Raw genomic sequence first — 24,337 nt, 5'->3', positions numbered from 1 at the left:
TTTATTCAAAGTTATTCACCTCACTGTTAATAAGGTGTACAGTTAATGCTCTGTGCCAATATTACTAAGCTTGCCCATTGCCGGCAATGGACTTTGAGAAAAACCCATTTCCTGACACCCAAAAGTTAAATTACTCTTTTCAAAACATACCAAACCTCCCAATACTTGTGAAAGTATTACATGCACCATTTCCCCCTTAATCTTTAAATGTGAACTTACATTATTAATCTACATCAGTGGATGTTAAAATGAAGTCATTTTAACAAATTATGACTGTACAAATCAAAATACCACTAGTTAATATTAGACAAGAGTATTTTACAAACACTACATTACGTATTACCTTGTAATCTGAAACATTACAGTTCATATTTATGTAAGTTTATTTTAGATAACTGAAACTTCACAGAATTTAACAGCAAATAAAGTTTAAAAAATTTAGTTCTGTACATTAGTTCCAACTATCTCTATTTTACAATCTATAAGGCTCATGTCATAGTTCAGCACCAAGAAGATCTACAAAACTGTCTAACCAGTCTGCTTACTCATCCCATGTGATAGTTTTCGTGGTTTTTTTTTTTTTTTTTTTAAGGTGAAAGTCTGAAAAAATGCTTTATAAATCCTACTTCCAGACCTTGAAATGGAATACTTTTTTTGGCTGGTCATACTATATAAAACTCGGGTTGTACTTTTTAGTGTTCATTGAAAAGACACCCAAAAAAGGGAGAAGAAAGGAAAAAGAATACTTACACCATGAACTTAGGCTGTCAGTCTTTAAGTTGAATTTATAACACTGAAGCATCAGAGGTAACCTAATAATGCCCTGCGCCCCATCCTTCCAGTTTGTTTTAAAATTTTAAAAGGCAGCCAGAAAAATGTTTTATTTATTCTTCAAAATAAGGTGCAAAGGATTGCAACCACTTCCCCATACACCGCCCCACTAACATCGCCACCTTGAGCCAATGATTCCGAAGCAGACCAGAGCTACGTCCACGGCCTCCCAATGTACCACGTTGTCTGTAGCAGACGTGGCTTAATGCATCTCTCTGTTCACAGAGGTCATTACAATAATGTGTCACTGCTGGCCTGGATTTGAAGCAACATTCCAGTTGCCATCCCAACTCTTCTCCCTCTTCAGGATTTATAAATTATAGAAAAAGAACAGGTTTGTCTTGCCATTTTAAAACAGGGTTTGTGCCTATCACATTTTAAGACTATATTCCCTACACTAGAAACTTTTTTTCAAAAACCACAGGTACTTTCAGTAAGCTTGTTTGTTCAAAGTACAAAATTCTTACGTGTTTAAAAAAATTAAAATTGGAGACTAGTACCTCTGCTTTCTTCGCCTGAAGCACACGATTCATCATACCATATTGAAAGACTAAGCTTCATGCATACAAATGGCCAGAGAGGTATGAAGTTTACAGAGCCCTTAAACATTCCCGTCCATTAAGCATGGGCTAGACCACACGAGGAAGCACATTAGCAGATTGAGCAAAGAGACTTTCCCAAGAACACCATAGTTTTCCAGGCTCCATGTCAGTCACATAAAAAGTTACACAACATGTAATCCTTTAAAATTGTCCCCAGACATCCCACATTCCCAGAACTGTTCCCATACACCCCCCGCCCCACCCCGCACTGAAGTCTTCCACCTCACAGAAGCATCTCAGTGCTCCCCGTTACTAATGACAGCTGCTTCGGGTTCTGCTGCCGTTGCAGGCAGTCTCGGCACTTTCTTGGCAGGACTTGGAATATGCTAAAATCAAAGGAAAAAAAGCTGTTGACTCTGTTCTGTTTTTGTTTTTAAAGAGTCATGGTGCTAAATTCTAGTGAAAAAACTGAGAAAGGACAATTTTGGAGAGGTTTATACTAAACGTATATTCTCTAGAACTCTCCATGGAAGGAAATAAATAGCTATTCTTTACTTTATCATGAAGTTATTACACAAATACAGAGCAAGGGAGAGAAGGAGGCCACAGAGAGCCACCCCACACAGTATTCTACTTGTTACTCTTGCGTTCTCAACTCTGACTCTGGTGGCCTGACTAGTGACCTGACTCGTGCAACGGCAAGAAGCAACACCATGCCCTCATCAACTCTGTGCTGAGCAGGTAAATAAACTCCAGGGCTATCACGTTTCAGTCTGAACCGTGGCCACGATCCTCGGCAAGCCATTTCACTTCTTGCAGCTTTGTCTCTAAGATGGGGATAGTATCATTTACCTCAAGATGGATTTTGTAAGGGTTAAATTAGAAAATGTTAATAAAGTTCCTAGCATACAACAGGAATTCAAATCACTGCAATTAGTGTTACTTCCTGACATTCTGTAGACAGATGTGACAATGGCCTGAGAAGAGATGAGAAGGGCTCCAAATTCTGCCCTCACTGGGCATGATCACAAACGGGCCTTCTCTTTACATCAGTCTTCCTTTAAATGCTGGTATTCTTAACAAAACCCAGGATTCATTGCACGTTTTAAAAATGCTAGTAATTTAAGTGCAAAGCATTTTATACAATTAGAAAATGGCACAGCGGGAATCCAGGGCCAAGGCCTTGCTCTGAGGGACTCTACTTTATCGACATTCCTTTAAATGGCTCAGTCTCAGGTCTCCTAAGCCCTGAGATCTGCGGTGGAAATTTCTTACCCTGTCAGAGGCCGAGAGCAAACACGTCGAACTTCACCTACCTCTGTGGCTGTACTTGAACGGACAAGTCCTACTCCTTCACCCAGGGCGTCATCGCTGGGCGAGGGGCGCCGGGCATAGGTCCTCCTGTGCTTCTCATCCACTCTGACTAGGTACCACGTGCCTCCGAAGAGTGAATCTACTGAACTCTGGGGAATATAGTTGACTGAAGAAAGGGCAGAGAACATGAAACATTCGTTAACGACATACTAGTCAGCCAGCAAAACTAGAAGCAAGAAGTTGCCTATTTCCCCACCATGTTCCCTGACATCAGATTAGCACTGAAGAAAGCCTAGATACCCTTATCTTACACGTAACATGTTTCAGGTTATTAAGTGTCCTCCAGTAGACTTTTGGGGGTACACCCATATGTTTAAACACAATTTAATATTTTTACCCAAGTGATGAGTGTCCTCTCTGAGCTTCATGTTTTCAGCAAAGACTTCTGGCGCCACACAAGTTCTTGAGTCAAGTCTTGGTTTAAGATCACACAAACTTGCCGTTATTTTATCAAGAGCAGACCCTAAAACAGTAAATCCCAATATTAAAAGACAAAAGTAGGGGCACCTGGGTGGCTCAGTCAGGTAAGTGTCTGACTCTTGACTTGGGCTCAGCTCATGATCTCAGGGTCATGAGACTGAGCCCCGCATCAGGCTCTGCACTGGGCGTGGAGCCTGCTTGGGATTCTCTCTCCCTCTGTGCCCCCATACCTCCGAACACTCTCGCTCTAAAAAAAAAAAAAGACAAAAAGACAAAAGTAGCATGCCCCAAAACCTGAACAAGATGCTGCCAAATGGAAGAACAACTTTTCACGTCTTACAGAACTACCAGATACTATTTGGTTGAAAGAAAAAATGGTATCTGTTTGGCACAGCTTCCTATGATCTCTGACTAGACATTTGTTTGGTATCAGCCAGTAGACAAAGTAGGAAACAGATGGGATTTGAAACTATAAATAACTTGTCCATGGTCAATCCATGACACAGTTTTCAAGTAATGCCAAGTCTTCCATCAGTTTTTTTCCATGTTTTTGCTCCTTCCTGCTCAGGCATATAAGCCAAGACCATAAATCTATAAAAATTAGGTATCTGGTATAAAACTGACCCAACAAGGACTGATTTGGTATTACGCATCAGATCAGACTCAACGGCTGCCTGCATTAGACAGACACATCCCCTTTCCTGCCTGCATCCCCTCTCTCGTTATAAATGCTTTACGAACGAGAGAAAAGATAAAAATTAAAGTTCCTTGCTGAAGAAGGAAAAGTCAAACACAATGCCATAAATGCCAAAAAAAAAAAGCTTTTTTTAAGCTCATTCTATATTTTTTCTGACTTGGAAAAAAGGAAAGAGCAATCCTGGCTCCAACACAACGCTGCCACTTACTCAGTTAAAGCAGATTCTTAGAGTGGAGAGTAAAAATCTGGCGTGTTAAAAGAAGTGAGGAAGACACAAACGTGCGCTCTGTGGGACAGATTCAAGAGCCCGCTGAATCAACCTCAGCTCTTCGCACGGACGGTTCCCAACACACTCCTGCTGGAAGAGTCGGCACGTACCTGGTGTGGCATCTTGTGTAACTTTAAGGGAGTACAGGGTGGCGGCCAAACCAGAACCGTAAGAGAACACCCCAATCCTCTTTCCTGCCAGCTGCTGAGGCGAGTACCTGTGTAGGGGGGAGGAAAACTATTAAAAAGTCTCACCGAGGGGCGCCTGGGTGGCTCAGTCGGATAAGCTTCTGCCTTTGGCTCAGGTCATGATCTCAGGGTCCTGGGATCCGGCCTCGAGGGGGGCTCCCTGCTCAGTGGGGAGTCTGCCCCTCCCCCAGCTTGTGCTCTCTCTCTCTCTCAGATAAATAAAATCTTTACAAATAAACAAATAAAAATAAAAAACAATAACAAGTCTCACTGATCCAAAACTCTGATGTGGGGGAGACAGAAGTTGGGAGTAAAAAGTCACCCTGCAGCCTTAGGAAGATGACCCAAAGCTCTACAATAAACAGACTGAGGGCAACAGTTTCTGTCTCTTTGGGAATGATGGGGCTTATGAAAGTTACTATGCAATAAAATAAGTTAGTTAGTCAACTAGGGATGTACAGCTCAACTGCAGGTCAAGAGTGAGATGACCATGAGAAGAGCAGCCAGGAAAGCCAGTAGGAGCTGAAGTGCTCAGGAGTATAGTAGCCTCGTCTCACTCATCCTCTAAGTCAATGGACGGGAGGCTATTGAACCTGGAAATAAAATGTCATCGTGGGACCTGCCCTCAACATGCCTGCCACCAGCTTTGGTGTTTAAAATCTAACATCCCCAAGTGAGAGGAGTTAGGCAGCGGAACTATGTACTTACTGTGCTAGAACAGAAGCGAGGGAGCCATACACGGACGATGTGTACATATTTCCATTCTGATTCGACACAAGCAAAGATGCCTTTGTTTTCTGATTAAAGAGCTCAGAACTAGCCTTCATAAATGCTTTTTCCACATCTCTATCAAAGTAGGTATCTTCTAATTTAACATCCCTGAAAGATTTAGTAAAAAGGCCATCTTACAATGTTCAAAGACTACATTTTTATTATACTAGTCGACGTATAACTAATATTCTAATCTGTGTGTACGATCCCGTCTTCCTATTAAAAGCCAAGGAGCCACATGCTAATTGCCATGAAGATGTTAACTGTTGCACAAATATGGTCCTTTTTATCAAAGCTTTTTATCATCAAGTTAGGACAACAGAATTCTCATGGGTCAATAAACTCATGAAAGCTCTGTCATCACCAAACAGAATACACTACTATTTCAAGTCCATCATAAAGTCTATTTAGTTATAAAAGTCAGGATATTGCAGGAGCCAAGCCTTAAAAAGTAGGGTAGAATTTTACTAGATGTAGAAGGGACAGAATGAGTTTAACAGGCTGGCACACAGGGAGCCAGAGAAGTGGGGGGAGGTGGAAGGGGCAGGAGCGTGCACTCTAGGACGGCAGCTGCAGGACAGGATGGGGCACAGGGGCTGGAGACGCAGGGAGAAGATTTCAGAGGCTGTCGTAGTAAATACAGGCATTCATGGGGTCTAATATCGTGGTGACAACGGGAACAGATCTAAAAGGAAGAAATCTTCATGTCTAGGGGCGCCTGAGTGGCTCAGATGGTCAAGCTTCTGCCTCTGGCTCAGGTCGTGATCCCAGGGTCCTGGGATCGAGCCCCACATTGGGCTCCTGGCTCAGCAGGGAGCCTGCCTCTTCCTCTGCCTCTCCCCCTGCTCATTCTATCTGTCTCAAATGAATAAATAAAAATCTTTAACAAAAAAGAAAAAAAAAGAAAATTTTCGTATCTATGAAAAGAATGGTTTAACAGATAAAATACACACAGAAGAAAAAAAAAATCCTAACAAACTTCTCTTACCCAAAGGCTTCCAGGCCACTATAGATACTATTTTTATCTCTGTTCTGGTCATTAAGGAAGTCATTCAGCAACATCCGAGCTAGAGATTTCTGAACCAGCTTACAGTAGGGTGAGTGGAAGATCATGAAACCAAAATCATTCAAGGTAAAATCTTTATCATTACCCTCTGAAAGAGAAATCCAAAGAAATTATGAAATTCATTTAAAACACTAACTTTTAAAGTTTGATTTTAGAACAAGGCTACGATGTTCTTCTATCTTTAAACAACAACCAAAAATATACTGTGTAATGAAATATCTCTAGGGCTTAAAATGCGTATCAAAAAGACATCCAGAGACAGAACATCCCCCACTACATTACTGTTTTCAAACTTCAGAGAGTCTTAAAGAGTCTGTAATTAATTTAGTGGGTTGGGGCCAGCTTTTTTTTTTTTTTTTTTTTAACCTTAGGGTATTTTTTTAATGAAACAGAATAGGGCAGAAAATAGCAAACTGCATAATTTGTGGCATGGCATGTAATTTCTTATTTCTGGGTGAGTTTAGCACACAGACAAGGTAGAGTGTACTGCTCACTCTGGGGCCTAATAATGTTCGAAAATCACTGTCCCGTTCAATACTGGCGAACAGTATGACGTTTTACACACTGCAAGAATGTTTCTTCTCCAGGACCACTACGAATCTTATTACATTACTCAATACTTATTTTAACCCTCTCTTAACAACCTCTATAAAGCAAAGTTGGTCTACGGAAAAAGCCTAATTTATATGATACTGTGTGTTTTAATGGCACTAATTCAAATGCTGTCCTTTTGAGTATCTCAAGAACTTTTTCAGGGTTAAAGACAGAGATTAATGAGGACACTGGAAAAGCAAGTTTGAATTCACAGGTCAAATGCAAACAGCCTGTGGGAGGAAGGGGGTCACTTCAGTAACGGATTTTCATTAGAGTTTGCTCTGGATCACAGCTGCAAGCTAAAGCCTTGTAAAAGTACCTCTCTCTCTCAAAAGATGAACAAAATTCAAGTTACTTTCTTTTACCCTAGTTTTGATTTTTTTTTACTGGGGGTAAGTCCAAATAAGCGTTTCTGCATAGATATACCTCATTTCCAAAGCTTCCCTGTTATTCCTAAATTACACATTCCCCAAATCTGTGGGGAAATGCAATCTGGTGGGTGAGGAAGAAATAGTTCGAGGACACTAACGAAGGATGCCCACAAAGCAGGATCTCACTAAAGACACTCGGCACACCACAGTGCCCTCAACAGATGCCCAAACCAAGGCACACGCGTGAAACCCACCCTTCTGCCACTGGGCACGGATCTTTTTACGGTAGACGGAATAGCAGCGGTCTAGTGCACTGAGGTAGCACTGTATGGACAGTTTCCCATCAACTACAGGATATTCCGAAAGCATATCAGGCTTGTAAAAGTCATAGGCGTGTTGCATATGTGTCCCACGAAGTCCTATCAGAACGAAAAAGGTAGATGACATTTATTTCTGCTCCTTGATGATTGTATGTTAGTCAGCAGATTGCATTATCTGGGGACTTTCCTAAAACTATCTAGTCAATTCTTGCCATTTGCAGCATGGAAATCACAAGGTGAAACCCACATGTAATTGAAATGAAATGTAACAGCATCCATGGACAGGCCTAAGACTCCTTTGATATACAACATTTTATACAAGTTTCTTATCTGTAACTGGGAGATCACAATTGCTCTACTGAACTGAAAACAAAATTGAACTTTCACTAACGAGTGACTGTGGGCAAGTTACTGTTTATTACTTAAGCCCATTTTACTGCTCTGTAAAATGAGAATGACATTACTTATCTCATAAAATTCCTATAAAGACCAAATATGCTAACTCGTATAAAACACTGAGCAGGTAGTACCTGCATTTAATGAACACTCGGTAAGACTAGCTTCCATTTGTATTTTCAACTTTCTCGGCATACGTTGCTAATAAAAAAAAAATGCTCTCCCACCTACCTCGGTCAAAAATTAAAGGAGCATTTGGCCCAATTAACAGAGCAACAGCTCCCACTCCACCTGTAGGTCTAGCGTTTCCTGTGGCATATACAGCAATATCTCCCGCAACTACCAGGGCATACCGTCCTGAAAAAGATTGTTAATACACATGAAGGTGATCGCCACTGTAAGTACCATACATATACAATGAAGTCTTCTATTTTCCCAGAATATGCTTTCCCATCTTTGGCAAAGCAAAAAAAATTCTAAATTTTTATAATTTGTCCTACATGATAAAGACAACCAGTTTATAATTTAGATAAGTTGAAAGAGCTACATTTCTGACCATATTCAAACAAGCATAACTGGTAAGTTTGCATGTGGCATTCATTAAAAGGTCATGTGGGCCTATGCATCCTCACGGAGAGTTTCTTTGGAATAATACGCGACATACCATCCCAAGAGCTGGACTCAATCCAGTTAACAGCGTTGAAGACAGCAGCTGTGCCTCCATAGCATGCATTAGTCGTATCTATTCCTTCTATATCTGTGTTCCCAGACTCCTCAAAGAGCTGCATCAAATTAGTCTTCACGGACTTTGATTTGTCAATGATTGTCTCTGTTCCAACTTCTAAACGCCCAATGCAATCATACGAAAGGCTATGTCTCTCCATAAGATTCTGAACCACAGTCAGGCAAAGAGAGTTGATGTCTTCTCTATCTGTGCAGAAGCCCATCTTGGCCTGGCCCAAGCCAATAGTATACTTTCCAGCATCTACACCATCGTATTTTTCCAACTCGGCTTGATCAACATACTGAGAAGGAAAATAGATCTCAAGGGCGACAATTCCCACATCTTTTGGCCAGCAGGCTTCTGCATTCACAGGAAGTGACCCAGGCATGGTGAAAGAGCTTTAGAAAGAAAAACAGAAGAAAACACTGTTTTAGGTTATAAATTCCAGATTGTCAAACTTAAGAAATCAACATTAAAAGTTCAACTATGACCTGAAATGTTAATTTAGTTTCTAAGTTTAGTATATTTTATTTAGGGCAATTTTATTTTATTATTATTTTTCTTAATCGAAGTATAGTTGACACACAATGTCACATTAGTTTCAGGTGTATGACCTAGTTATTTGACAACTCCAAGCATTGCGCTATGCTCACCGTAAGTGCAGCTCCCGTCTGTCATCATGTAATGCTATTACAATACCACTGACTAGATTAGGGGCAATTTTAATATGTGAAAGTAACAATTACAATATGAACGGAACACTACTATTTAAAATCATTGTCTTTTAGAGAGATTTGCACTTTATTTAAAACTAGACATCTTCAGGGGTGCCTGGCTGGCTCAGTCGGTGGAATACGTGACCTTTCATCTCAGGGTTTTGAGTTCAAGCCCCACACTGGGTGGAGAGAGTGCTTAAAAATAAACTCCTTAAAAGAAACAAACAAAAAACCCACCTAGATCTCTTTAGATTTAAAACAGGATTATTAATGGTAAAGAAAACTCAAATAAGATTCTTCTATTGTAAAAAACTGTAAGATGAAACACAATGACAATTTAGCGATACGGTCCACAAATCAGAATTCAAGTACCTGATCTGTTCCTGGCCACCCAACAAAGTTTAAATCGGTCAGTCGGTCATCATAAATATATTTCATTCTTCAGTGATCTAAACAATCTCAGCAAGTAGAAAAGCCACACTACAGAAGTCTACCAAGTCAATCTCTACAAGGCCCCTGTTATTATAAAGAACACCCCCAACAACCCAAACGATGAAAATTTTAAGCAAGAATAAGTTCCAGGACTCATCACAGAGTCATATGCCAATATGCTACACTTTCTACAGCTAGTCTATAGGCAATAAATGATTGCAGAACCACAAGGTATCACTTAGCTTCTAAATCAGGGAAAAAAACCAAACTCTGATTCAAATTTGAAAACTGGTAATCCACGTATTATTTGTGTGGCATCTAGATAACACCTCTTAAAACCACCCCTTTCTTTCTTAAAAAGGGTGCTAAAAAAGACTCTTGCCACACTGTAAATACTTTTAGTAATGTCTAGATTTATTTACTAACAGTAAAACAAATGCGCTAGCCACTCAAGAGCATTGCTATGTGTGGATGGGCAAGTCACAGAACCTACCAGAGCCTCCTCAATTTCTTTAGAGACCGTATTAATCAGGAAAAGAGAAATCATTCTAGGTATTTCAAACAGGGGAGAATTTAACACAGGGAAATGGTTACAAACCTGTTGGCGGGGCTAGGGGTCAAGGGGGCAGGTGGTTATTGAGATCCTAAGAGCTCACACTCCGACGGAAGCTGCTGGAGCTATGGGTGCCAGACCCTCTGCTGCTGAGCTCAAGCCCAGACAACCCTCCCCCTCCCTTCTTGCAGCCCCACTGACAAAAACAAGCCAGCCTCGCCTTCCCATCTCCTCTCTCCCTTGAGAACTTCCATGGGCAGTCCACCCAGAACCCAGCTGCCACAGGAGTCAGGAATACACACTTATCAGGCCTTGAAGAATGGCACAGCCTATTAGTTTTAGAGAAAGAATTTTTTTCCCCATTTAAACTTCTACAACTCAATTTCCTTTTTAGACATCATGTTAATTGCAAGGTGCTCCTTACGTGACAGAATTTCAGGTCTTCATTCACCTAAAGGTCTTGGCTTATGAGAGTTACCTGGGTCCTACTGGCTCACCAACGTTCTTTACCAATGACTACTTTGACTCCCAAAAATGAAAAGTCAAATCCTATATTTATGTCCTTTGTCCTCTGCCACTCTGCAAACTCTGGTATAGTATTAGGCATAATGAAATTACAGACTACTGCCTTGGTGAGTTGTTAATTTTTGAAATCTTGAGAGGACATCTAAAGCAGAGAGGTTATCCTTAAATCATGTAATCTACCCTTAGCCCATAGGTCATCAAGTTATAAGTGTATTGGGACGCCTGGGTGGCTCAGTTGGTTAGGCGTCTGCCTTCAGCTCAGGTCGTGATCCCCAAGGTCTTGGGATCAAGTCCCGCATCCAGCTCCTTGCTCAGTGGGGAGCCTGCTTCTCCCTCTCCATCTGCTGCTCCCCATACTTGTGCTCTTTCTTTCTCTCTTTATGACAAATAAATAAAATCTTAAAAAAAAGTTATAAGTATATTAAAACCTAGAAAATAGGCACCTAGAAATATAATCACAAAATCTAAGTTAAAGGTCCTATGGGATATCATTGAATCTTCCTTCTAAATATCAGAATCTTGTTTAATTTTTATGTTTTTCACTTATTCAAGCAATGACAACGTGTTACATGCCAAACATTTGGGATAAGTTTCATAGGAGATAACCCTTCCCCTTTCAAATATTCACCACCTCCGTGTGTAGGATATAAACATCTAATAATAAACAAGTGAAACAACAGAGACAGTCACATGATGTTAGGAGAACTACCTAACCCAGCCTGGAGGCAAGGGGAAGAGTGGGAAGAGAGGCTTCTTGGTTACTGGTGCTGCCTTGAGTCTTCAGAATGAGTGAGGAGTAATCAGTAAAGCTGTGCAGAAGCAAATAGTGACAGGAGATTCTCCACAGGCTGGACAACATATAAAAAGGCAAGATACAGAGAGCTAGGAGAAGTTTTACTCATTTACTGAATGAAATGTGAGGCCCAGTGAGCAGAGCAGGCAAGCAGTAGGTCAGGAGAGCTAGGCCAGGGTCGGGTCATAAAGACTCTGGGATGCTGCTGTCAGGGGGTTTCAGTGTCACCATGAAGACAGTAAGAAGCCATCAGAGGGTTTTAGACAGAAATAACAGGGTCATATTCATGTTCGGGTCAATGTATTTTTCCAACTCCGCAATCAATTTAGTGAAGGGCAAAGAACAGAAAACATCAGCTTGCACGGCACACAGTAACTTTAAGAATTTTTCCATGAAAATTCTGTTTCAATTATTCACATATATCCTAGGTTGCAATATAAAGCATATTTCTTACTGAGGGTCATAGTCAAAAAAGCTTGTGCATCCCCGTTTTGCACAATCACTGGTGCGGTGTGGAGAATGGATTTGGGTTAGGGGCACATACAGCAGTCCGGGTAAGACAGCTCATGTACTAGAGCAATTGCCACAGGAGGGGTAAAGAAGGAACAGCTTCAAAAATACAGAAGCAAAAACCCGGCAGAAATTGTGATTGACTAGAAGCCGGGAAAACGAGGAGGTGTTTAGGATGGCTCCCAGATTCCAGCCTCAACTGTTTTATGACTTCACAGGCTCACTGTCAAATCAGCTCCGTGAATAGAGAAGCACCTCTTTACCTTGTTCTACCCTTTCCCCTCTTCCAAGAAAACCTATCTGTTTACGATAATCTAAACTGTGCTACACTGAAGTTGAAATAAAGACATAAAGGAACTAAAAAGTCATTTGGCAGATTCTAAGCTTATAGGAAAACAAGATTAAGTCCTCTGCATAATCTGTAGAAAAGAGCTCTACAACTAGTGTTAAAAACCAAACAAAGACCAGTCCATACCCTTATAAGAGGAGCCCCTCCCATATGCTACCCTCTAAGCTGCCAAACCAGAGGCAGTAGGGTTACCCATCTTCCCAGCCTTTCCCACAAGGTTACCACTTTGGATTCTTTCCACTCTTCAAACTGCTCTAAACACACTAAGGACAGTGTGATTTTCCCTGCCTGACCCAGCAGCTTGCAACGCTTTTGGAAATAAAATGGACAAGTATATACAATCTTCTGAACGTATAAACCAGTTTATTAAAAGCCACAATGCAAGGCTTTGATTCCATAATTAATCCATATTTACCATAATCCAACTAGCTCTGATCAGTTCTTATATTATTGTACTTATGAAACAAGGCATAACTCTGTTATGCTTAAACCTCTGAGAGGTTAAATAAGTCCCTTATTTCATTTGGGGGAAAAATGTAGCTTAACTAACCCACACACATCAAGTTGAAAGTGAATCATGACTCTGATTCTTGGTGTGGAAAAAATGTTTACGTTATCTGACTCGGTCCATATTGCTCACTCTGAGGGGTTTTGACAGCCAAGATGTTCTCATTATATTCCTGATAAAAAGCTGTCCAATTTGAAATAGTTAGCTTTTGGTTAAAATTAAGGAGCAGTAAGATTAAGTAGGAAAAGAATGAAAAATTAATACAGGGAAGGAACTGTTTCCATGGCATTTCAAACAACAAAAAGTATGATATAGTTTCTGAGATGTAATCTTTACTACAGCTCAAACGTTCTCTGAAGAAGATGCAATAAGAAAAAGGCCAGCTAAAGCTCTGAGATGTTCACATTACGGTGTTAACTCCATACACAATAGGGTATTCTGGTTCATTCACTATCTAAATATCACAAAAAATTTCTAAATATAGTTTAAAAATCTGACAGTTTAAAAAATTATCTGCATATATTTTTAACTTTTTGCTGATAAAAAAGTACTTTAGTATTTTTCAGAGCATTGTATCCACAATTAAAACAAAACAAAACAAAACAAAAACCTGGGGCGCCTGAGTGGCTCAGTTGTTAAGCATCTGCCTTCGACTCAGGGGGTGATCCCAGAGTTCTGGGATCGAGCCCCACATCAGGCTCCTCTGATGGAAGCCTGCTTCTTCCTCTCCCACTCCCCCTGCCTGTGTTCCCTCTCTCGCTGGCTGTCTCTCTCTCTAATAAATAAATAAAACCTTAAAAAAAAAAAAAAAAACTAAGCAGGATAATGGTGACTCTGTATTTATAATAAAATGTGTAAATTTTCTTTTTAAATTTTATCTTGAAAAAGGATAAAAAATTAGTGTCTAGATTTCAAACATCAGTCTAATAACCACAAAATTGGACAGTCTCCCAAAGCACTAAGGCATTAACTAATGATTAAAGATATAGAACTCTGTAATGGGTTTTAAGAATGTGTGGGGTACACAAGTGGTTATTTGCCCTGGGATAACAATTAAATTCCCCCTTCCGTTAGAGAGGAAGGCTTTCCTTTAGCAGCATGACAGGACGCCATACCTGTGTGAAGAATAAAGAACTGCAGTCTCCAGGTCTGTCACTCTGTTTCCTCCTTCAGGCACTAGGAATTTCAAATAAGAACTTCTTTTAAAGTCATAAATCACCACACAAATTCAAATAATGACTCCAATTCAAAGTAAGTTAAAATAAACATTTCCTTGTCCAATTACATTGCATAGAACAGAATTTGACTTTCCTTAGAAAAATGGTACTTAACGCTTATAAAACTTCCCCCCCTTATTTCATGAGCGCGTAGAGTGGTAGGTTGAGTCCTGGTAACGAACTGACATGCACAGTTCATATCCCTGATTCGGGCTTGAAACCAAGTGTGATGCTAGGAGAGTTGTTGGTTGTCTTTACTAAATTTGAACATTAAGAATTGAAGGAAAGGAATGTAAATAAGTTGTACTGGACTAGCAAGCTCTGGAGTAATGAGACTCCCACACTCAAGAGTTTGTTCTAGGGGCGCCTGGGGGGCTCAGTTGGTGAAGTGTCAAAGCGTCTGCCTTCAGCTCAGGTCATGATCCCGGGGTCCTGGGATCCAGCCAAGGGTCAGGCTCCCTGCTCAGCGGGGAGTCTGCTTCTCCCTCTGCCCTCTCCCCCTCCTCGTGCTCTTTCTCAAATAAATAAAATCTTTAAAAAAAAAAAAAAAAAAAAAAAAAAAAAGAGCTTGCTCTACCCTTAGGAGTTTGTGGCTTTAGCAATGTGTGCCTCTCTGAGCTTCAGTTTTCTCATCTATAAAATGGAGTTAATACCCGCCCTCCCAGATGGTTGAGAAGATAAAATATGTGAATAATGCTTTGTAATATAAAGTACCAATACATAATTCTTAGTTCTTAATATTTTTCAAACAAAATATGTATCTCTGCAGCAAGACCTAATTACCTTCATTTATTTAATCTTATGCTCCTACTTTTGAACATGGCCACTGCCACCCTCCCCAACCTTTTAAGTGATTTTCCTACAGTGCTTGTATTAAAAAGATAAGCATGTGATATCAAGATAAAAGAGCATTAAGCTTTAGCATTGTTTAAATTATGTGGAAATAAAAAGGGAAGGTGACAATGGAGCATTTTCTTCAGTCCATCTGTTCTAAAGGATTGTTACTTGAGACAACAGTTTCTATGCTTAATGAAAACACAATTATCTTTGCTCTCTACTTAATTATTGGCAAATTTAGCATCTGCCCTTGCCTGATTAACCAGAGACTACATTCAGTACTCTGAATTACTTTTAATAAATAATTTAGTAAGATTTCTTTTACATGATTAGATCATTTAAGAGCTCTTTAGAGATTTAGTTCCTTTTACTTCATTAAGTTTACCCTCCCCCTCCCAATAAATAAACCCTGAGTTCTGTAGGAAGACTTCTATATTCCAAGAAACCTCTTTGATTACAGAATTATACATACACTTTTGAGAAAATAACCTATATTTTGTCCTTTATTATCTCAAATTATGCTTTTGTAACCTGCAAATTAAGTAGACCACAGGGACTGGCTCTCTGGTGAGGGGAAAACATGATTCCCCCTCCACGTCGAGACTAAATAACTTAGTAATATTTCTTCTTGAAACCATTTGACACTATTTTCATCAAGGAAATTTCTCCTAAACTGTCAATATTCCCTCTTTCAATTTTGATTTTTTTCAGTTGCAGAGAGTTTAGGTGGGGAGAGCCAGGCAGAAAGAGGAGGGGAGGGTAAAGATAGGATGAGGAAGAGAGGAGTGGCAAGAGGAGGACATTAGAGCAAAGAAGAAAGAAACAGAAGAAAAAAGAAGATTCACAGAGGACTGCTGTGCTACCTAGGCAACCAGGAATGGAAACGGAGGCGGTAAATGCCACTTGGAAATAGTCCATTAGAAAGCGATTAGGCTTTCGCTTCTCTTCCGCAACCGCTAGGAGGGATCCCTCTCCTGACTGAAACAGCACTGCCCAAGTCTCCAGCAGCTCATCAGCTTCTTTCTAACAGAAGGTCCTTTCCAAGCACGGCTGGGCCAGGAAGCACATAATGACCCGCAAACAGCTGGGCAGGTTGGGAGCCTCGAGCCACAGCCACGACAGAGATATTCCTAGTTTGGCAAAGATAAACACTGAAGAATGCGAAGCCTGCTAGGGCCAACCAGGTTCTTGCCATGATGCTTTCTCCTGGGGTTTACTCAGAGTTCTGAATCCCTCCTTCTGGATCCCTCCTCAGCCTTGATTCAAACAAGTAGTCAGAGAAGTGCATCCGGCACACATTTACGTACATGATAAACCGGGAGCAGTTGCCTGCTGATCTTTTTCACTATAATGGGAGAGAAATCCAGGACATCCTTTTTAATGAGAAAGAGCTGGCAACCTTTCCTCTTTAGGAACAAGCCAGCAAAACTACTGGTAAGACTTTGCCCATGCCCGTACACTCTGGTCTAGCTCTCTCAGTAAAAAACAGACATTCCTGCCTCTCCCCAGACTTCCTGGTCTGCTTGTAAATTCTACTCCTATTTCAAGGCCTTGTTCTAAGCTACCTCTTCCAAGAAGGTTTCCTCAAGTTTATAATCAGGGCCCCCATGCTTCTACAGCAGGTCTACGTCATTCACATAAAGTCCTCGGGGTCTACTCTCAATGAAAAACCAGTTATGGGCAGTCTTCCTAGCCACACTTGATTCCTAGACTCCCCTGGGAGAGGGGCTGTATTTTGATTCTTTTGAAATCCCTTTGAGATCTGGGAGTAATGGGCATTCAACTGCCATTTTTTTGAGGAGCTGAATTTGGAATTATCACAGAGGACAAATCTTTTAGATTCGAGTACTTGTAGCAGCCCTCATTAGTAAGTGCTTTTTGCTATCACTTTTTAAATGAGCTGCTGCATCAAACGGTGCCCAGAAAATGTTTAAGAAAACTGGTTTTCTACTGAAAAATGTAGTGGATCCAAATGGAATAAGACAACATTTGTTGTTCTTACCATCATTCCCATATCCACACATCCCCAATCACAAAACCTGCAAAGACGAAGACTTTCAAAAATTAGCTTCTCCTCTATTGCTCTAGCTACGCTCAGTTGACAGACAGCAAGAGAGCATCACCACATATCAAGAAGTCTCAAAACGAATGGATTATTAAGAGTTGAGTCCTACTACCCTCCAATTAGATTGGGTAACATGTTTTTCAAGCTTTTGAATCTGTACCACCATCTTGAGACACATAAAAATATCACACAGGGTGCCTGGGTGGCTCAGTCAGTTAATGTCTGACTCTTGGTTTTGGTTCAGGTCACGATGTCAGGGTTATGAGATCAAGCCCAGCAGAGGGCTCCATGCTCGGCGGGGAGTCTGCCTGAGATTCTCTCTCCCTCTCCCTCTGCCCCTCCTTCTACTCTCTCTCTCTAAAATAAATAAATCTTTAAAAAAAAAAATCATACCCTTCTATGATATTTGGTTTGTTAGTAACCCAACATAAAATTCTAAGACTGTTCTTTTCCACATGAAACTAAATATAGATTCTTATACACAGCCCATCAAATTCCTCAAACCAGAACCTCCCCTCATTCAGTTCCACTGCTTTATGGTTTTAAATAATTCTAGGCCACTGAGGAAATACACGTTACATCAATATCAGGGTTTTGCACTTCCTTCCAGAAATGCTATCTAAAATTTCAATCAAAAAATCTTAAAGCCTGGGGCACCTGGGTGGCTTAGTTAGTTGAGCGTCTGCCTTCGGCTCAGGTCACGATTCCAGAGTCCCTGGATGGAGCCCCACATCAGCTCCCTGCTCAGCAGAGAGCCTGCTACTCCCTCTGCCCCTCACCCCACTCATGCTCTCTCGCTCTCGCTCTCTCTGAAATAAATAAATAAAATCTTAAAAAAAAAAATCTTGAAGTCCATCCCACAGTTAACAGAAACAAGATATAAAAGCACTCTGGAAGAATATGTAAGAAGAAAACAAAATCAAAAGCAAGGCTCAGAAATAGCCAGCAGATGATATGGCCTTCTATGGTCCCAAACAAAATATCCTATAATTTATCCCCCTTGGAAACACCTTCCTCAGAACTGGGGTTACTGATTAGACTAGAATTGAGTAAAGGGCAAACCTATAAATTTAGGAGAACGAGTCCTACAAAGGTTAAACACCAAGAAAATAAAGTCTTTCTCCTCTCCCATAAAATATGCTATCCCTGCCCTCCTTACCCTTACAAAAAATAACTGAAATTTTAAAAATAAAAGTTTTGATTAAAGAAACAACACAAACTGCTTAGAGGTCTCAAGATACAAAGAACCATTTGGAAGATCCAGGTTAAGGACTTTCAATCTGCTCTCTAACAGAATCTGCACAATGAAAGTCCAAACGCCATCTCAGAAAGAAAAACCTATTAACTATACAAATACTTCCATTTGTCTTAATTTTGCCATTTATCTTGCCACTGTTTTTCACAATTCATCAGTTCGAAAGAGCAGATGTTACTCAGCAGCAGCCAGAACACATCATCCTACTGCAGCAGGCAGCAGGTCGACAAGAACATCAGTAGCTGGAAGGAGCTGCAGCAGAGGTGAGCAGGGAAAGAAGCCTGGGATGGCCTAAGGCCAAGGCCACGGGGCAAACATGACAAGCAGAGACCTCCTTACCTGTGTCCAAATCCTTCATCCAGGGTAGGTCAGAGTATTCCTTTTCTCTACCACTGGTCAAAGGACACACGTTTTTCAAAAACACCTTATACTTTGGCTTAACCCAAACCCCACTGTGTGTGAAGGTCCTGTGGGTGCCTACCCATTACATCCTATCAGGTCAGGCTGGCCCTGAAGCTATCAGCAGGAGGGAGGGGTATGGGATTTCAGAACACCAAGGAAACCTAATTTTTCTTTAGTATGGGCATAAAAAATATGGAGGCGGGAAGGTGGGAGGCAGGAATCTGTGAGATATGAAGCAAGCCGACTGAAGCAGTCAACAGCCCAAGTATTCAGCCAGGTTAAACCACGGTTTTGATGCTTTCTTGCACCTGAGCTGGGGAAGAAAAGTTACACTTGCCCACTGCCCTTTCTCCCAGCAACTCTCTATACGTGGCTGCAAGAGGACACACCCCCTGCCAACCTACAAGCCTCCATCTAATTAGGCGTGATTTTCCCCATCCTTTGGCGTCCACCCTTAACCCAAAGCTCTGGGAACGCCCTGGCAGCCCAGCTCCTTCCTCGTCCCCTCCTGATGGGCCTCCCCACCCCCAAACCCCTCAAGGAGAACACAGCCATGTCCCTGGCATCTCCAGCCCCTGGCTGACTATGTTATAGAACTCTACCTCTCAACGCCCTTTCGCCTTCTCCCCTCCGCGACTCCCCAGCCCCACGTCAAACCCACCGCAGTCGGCCCCAAGCCCCTGGCAGGGGAGTTCCCGCACCGCCCTGCTCGAGGCGCCCCCATCCTCCCGGGCCGGGTCCATGCCTCCGCCCCACCCGGACGGAGCTGCAGCTCCTTCGGGCCTAGTCAAGGACACCGCCTCCGCCCGGCCTTCACCCCGGCGCCGCAGCAGCCCAGCTCTCCCCGTCGCGGGACACTCACCCAAACGTGACCGTGCGGTGGCCGTGGAAAGGTAGCGAGCCACGAAAATGCAGTACGCGGCACCTCCTCTCAGCCACCAGCTTTATAGAGGCCGACCCGCCCGACTCCGGCACCGCCGGGAGTCGGTGGGAGGCTGGACAGTGGTTCCAGCAGCCAATCGCGGCCCGCAGAATAGCCCGGCAGTGCCCGCCCCCTAGTCAGGCTTCTACCAATCCGAAGAAAACTAGAGGCGGGCTCTTGCTAGGGTTTTCCCTCGCGGCTGGAAGGGCGGGGGAAGGGGCGGGGACAAAGTCGGAGGGCCGAGGAAGTGGGGTGAGAGAGTGACGTGGGGTGGCCCGAGAGCCGGCCTGCCAATTACAGAGCGGCGAGAGACAGCGAGAGCCAACGGGAACGGAGTGAGAGGTTCTCCGGCCAATTGGAGTTTAGTGAGAGGAGACGGGAGCCAATGAGGTCTCCGCGTCCCACCACTGGGGAGAGATGGTCAAGTGTGGGAGGCAAGTTGGTCCCCGCTTGCCAGTCTGTCAGGTTGCCTAGCAACAGAGCTGGGCTTCACCTGTAAGATTTCTGCAATACTTTATTTGAATGCAATGTTAACGTTTTCTAATTTCCAGAGCAGCCAAATGCGCCTGCATTACGAGTTTGAGCAGGATGTCACTCAGAATTTGTAAATGTGTAAATATTCTAAACACCCGATTTGTAAATACCTAATACCTCTATTCAAAACGACCTTGACTTTTTAAGAGACTGCTATTGGGACAATTCTTCCTAAGTAAACTGGAAACAAGATAGTTTGGAGTTAGACACCAGTGAGGACAGTAAGGGGCCTTACCTGAGCAAGGAAATTGATCCTGATTTTAGGAGTTTACTAGCTCATGCACTCCGAAGGAGGGAGCTCCATTTGGCCCCAGTGTATATTCAGAGCTAGATATGTGGTAGGTCCCAAATAAAAGACTGTTGAAAGAAAGAAGGGGCCCCATAATTGTCGGTACAACAAATCAATAGGATATAAACTGCTTAGCTCCCCCAGAAAATAGAGCGGAGCAAGCTGGAGGAAATCACTGGAACACTGTGAGAATCCAAAGGAGGACAATTACGGCTTTAAATTAGACTACCTCATCTCCTCAGATTGAGACACCGTAAAAGTTAGCTTTGACGGGAACCATGAGAGATTCAGAGTTGTTTCCATCTCTCTCCCTCTGTTTCATTGAGACCGAGGAATGCTGTTGATAAGAGGCCATTGATGATTCTGTGCACCACACAACTACCGTTATAGGAGATTCATTATCCACCATAGATACTAACCTAATAAGAGACATTCTCAGCAGCAAAGTGGCAAAATCTATCGGCAACGTAACTGCTGTGAGGTGGTGGCGTAAGTTACTCATGGGAACGGACCACTCAATGGTAATCACTCCACCGTATTATTGCCCATTTCATACTCTCATGAAGTAACTAGGGGATAAAGAGAGAAAAAAATTGCCTGGTTGTGATCATCAGCAATTGTGAGGGGGGAATTATATATTCTTGGCATATCAGAATGTGCTGAAAGGCAGGAAGGACAAACACAAGAAAGAAGATAAAGCTTTGTCCTTAGAGAGGGATAGCAAATAGTTCCAACTCCAGGAGTTCATAGTAGAAAATGATTAGCCAGATGGCTGTGAGGGTGACAGTCTTGCACAACAAGAAAGTCCCACAAGGCACAGTTTGTCTTTTTGATCAAATTAATCTTCGGTTAAGCAAAGTGAGCATGGTACTGGGAAGTTAAGCAATGAACAATGAAATGGGTTAAAAATTAGATGTAGAGAATCTCAATTGAATTTTTAAGAACAAGCCTCTGAGATTCTGTGAAATATAATAGCAGATAATACCTGGCTACAGAAATATTAGCTATGGCCCATGCAACTGAGGACAAAATATACACATATTTTATTTTCGAAGGGGCTGCAAGTTTTTTGAGCCACAATTTTACACAAGCACAGTGAAGTCAATGTCATACTAGAATGTGCATATTAAGATCTATGTTCTATTATAGTTTCTAAATTTAATGCCAAGTCATGTTGGTCACGCACTATAGATGCTATCCATCAAAGGCAAAGTGCAGTTTATTGTTCTGCCCGACTTTGAAAGGCACAAGGTTTATTAAGAGGCAGCAAGATGTAATGATAACATTTAGTATTATAAATTCATCCATTGCACATTTACTTTTTACTTACTCTGTGGCAGGGTTCATGCTAGACCCCTGCTGTCCAATGACAAGCATTAGCTACATGTGGCTCTTGAGTACTTGAAAGGTGGCCAGTGCAAAGCGGGATGAGACAGAAGTGTAAAATACACACCATATTTTGAAGACTTAGTACAAAAACAGGAAATATCACCTTCATTATTTTTATATTGATATATGTTATAATGATAATATTTTGGTTATATGGGGTTAAATAAAATATAATACTAAAATTAATTTTATCTGTTTCTTTTTAGTTTTAGTGTAACTGCTAAGAAATGTAAAATTTTATATGGGCTCCCATTGTGGCTCCCATTTGTGCTAGACAGTGAGAAGACGTGATGAAAGACTCTTTCCTCAAAGAGTTCATAGTCTAAAGAATGGAGAAGAGAAAAGTAAATATAGCAAAGGCCTGGGTTTCCAGCCTTTATCTCATTAGGTAAAGAGTAGGAGAAGGTGGAGTAGATGGAATTTTCAAATTTGCCAATTAAAGGTATCTCCATCTCTCCAGGTTGACAAGTTTATTTTGCCTAAATATTCCATAGATTCTAAGTTTAATTCCCTCTCAGGGCCTTTTACTGGGCAAGATGGCATCTGGAGGAGCTTACTGGGTTGTTGTTATGTCAGAGGAGGGCTCTCAGAGCGGACTGTGGGTTCTTTGCGGGCTTCCCTCTGCTGACCAGGACCCGGGTGGCTCGGGCTGCAGAATCCTAGGGCTCATCACAGCTTTCACTGGATGCAGTCCACGCTCAGCAGCCTATAGCAGATGACAGCTCTAGGCTCCCTCAGCCCCCTTTGCAGCAAACCCCCTCAACATGGCCGATCAGTTTCGGCTTCCTTCTGTCCTCCGCAGGATGTATAGAGCTTCTGTAATTCTTCTAACACAACTCAGGACCTGTCCCTACCTGACAGCACAACGACGCTCGTTTGCCTCTATTGCTGCGCTCCAAAGTAGGTTTGTGGTGCCCAGGGAGATAGTTTCCTCTCTCCAGAACCATCCCCCATGCTCTTCCCAAAGAGTTCTTAATGGGAACTTGATTGAAAACCCTCCTGATTAAAAGAAAACACCAAACTACTGATTTAACACTCTTACCCTAACAATCCAGTATTGTTTCCAATACAACTACTCTCTAGCTTTTACCTCTTGCCCTTCCTCTTTCCCATCTTACCCCTGAAAGAGTTACTACTATGGGAGGATACATGAAAGGTATTTCTTAAATAACACAATTAACTCACAACACAGTCCAAGTGCTACACAAAGAAGCATACCCAAAGGACACCAGAAGTTCAAAGAAGGAGTATCTAACCCATCCTGGTGCTGAAGGAAGGCTTTCCAGAGTAGGTGATATTCATTCATCTATCATATTTAGAGATCTTTATTGAGCACTACTGTGTGCCAGGCCCTGTCCTAGGCTCAGGGGTTCTATGTGGTACACAAGACAGACACAATTTCTGATCCAGTCAAGCTTAGTGGAGGAAACCTAACCCTTATGTAGGAAAAGGAGTAAGTTGATGTCTCTGCAGGCAGCGATAATACTGTGAAGAAAATAACGCAGAGTAGTAATGAAATGGAAGATGACTGTGGGGGGCAGGTCCGTGAGGCGGTCAGGAAAAACCTCTCTGAAATACTGCCACGTGAAGGATGAGAAGGAGCCAGTCTACGAAGCTCTGGGGGCAGAGAGATACAAGCGGAGGGTCCAGCAGGGGCAACAGCTTGTCTGCTTAAAGAAAAGAAAAGGAAAGGCCCATGTGTCTGAGCTGAGATATCTGGGTTGTGGATCAGAGGGCAGGAAGAAAAGGAGAAGAGGGAGAGTCATTTCAGGGAAAGGGATCCATCAACTGTATAATGTGGGAACTGCAACTTCAATCAAGAGTAATAGAGTAAGTTCAAGAGGTGGTGAGTACCAGTAAAATCTCCCTTGTTCTAGGTTTTTGAGGTAAAAGGAGTGTTAATAGAACAGCATACGATATTTTTTCCTTACCACTTGGAGGAAAAGGAGTGAGTTCGGTGGAATGTTCTTCCCACAGTGTGATCCTAAGGTTAATCTACTTCTCACTTGCCAACATTTGTAATAAGAGTTTCCTGAGTATCTACTTTTTTTCAGAGATGATAATGTGTGTCTTGTATACTCGATCCCTCCAGTTTACCACTGGGGAAACTGAGGCGCAGAGAGGTTAGGTGACTTGTTTCAAGTTACTCAATAAGAAAGTAGAAAAGATGAATTCAAATCTGGGTCTTGTGATGTCAAAACCCATGTTCCTTCAACCATTCTATACACAAAAACACAGTTGTGTTCAAAGAAAGTAGACTGTGTTGGGTGGTAGGTGTTGAGTAAAGGAAGGTAAATTTCTTAAATAAGTAAGGTAAGTAACTTCTCCCAAGAGGCCTTAGAGGATGGCACTTACTACCCTAGGGACTCTTACCATACAACAGTTTGGTGCCTGGCTCATGGGCTCCACAGACTTCTTTCATCAGCTTGGTAAGAACAGGTCCATCTCTGAGGGGTGCACTATAGTTTATGATGCATAA

The 24,337-nt window shown here is 41.9% G+C and overlaps 1 protein-coding gene across 2 annotated transcripts; it reads right to left on the bottom strand.

Moving 5' to 3' along the window:
• Positions 1-561: 561 nt before the first annotated feature.
• On the bottom strand, positions 562-19,725 carry HMGCS1 (3-hydroxy-3-methylglutaryl-CoA synthase 1). Of its 2 annotated transcripts, XM_045787373.2 has the most exons (11): positions 19,587-19,725; positions 14,064-14,124; positions 8,503-8,960; positions 8,070-8,195; positions 7,377-7,541; positions 6,080-6,245; positions 5,029-5,199; positions 4,243-4,349; positions 3,085-3,210; positions 2,690-2,853; positions 562-1,759 (listed from the first exon to the last, which is right to left on the bottom strand). In XM_045787373.2, the coding sequence occupies exons 3-11, from the start codon at positions 8,948-8,950 to the stop codon at positions 1,670-1,672; spliced, it is 1,563 nt and encodes a 520-aa protein (XP_045643329.2). In that variant the 5' UTR covers positions 8,951-8,960; positions 14,064-14,124; positions 19,587-19,725; the 3' UTR covers positions 562-1,669. The 2 variants fall into 2 exon arrangements, with proteins under 2 accessions (XP_045643329.2, XP_045643331.2); XM_045787375.2 differs by lacking the exon at positions 14,064-14,124 and having other exon boundaries at positions 19,587-19,715.
• Positions 19,726-24,337: the final 4,612 nt, after the last annotated feature.

The sequence above is a fragment of the Ursus americanus genome, chromosome 15, assembly GCF_024610735.1.
Source record: "Ursus americanus isolate L20-20 chromosome 15, mUrsAme1.1.p, whole genome shotgun sequence".
Lineage (NCBI taxonomy): Eukaryota > Metazoa > Chordata > Mammalia > Carnivora > Ursidae > Ursus > Ursus americanus.
This window is presented reverse-complemented; position numbering and strand designations above follow the sequence as displayed.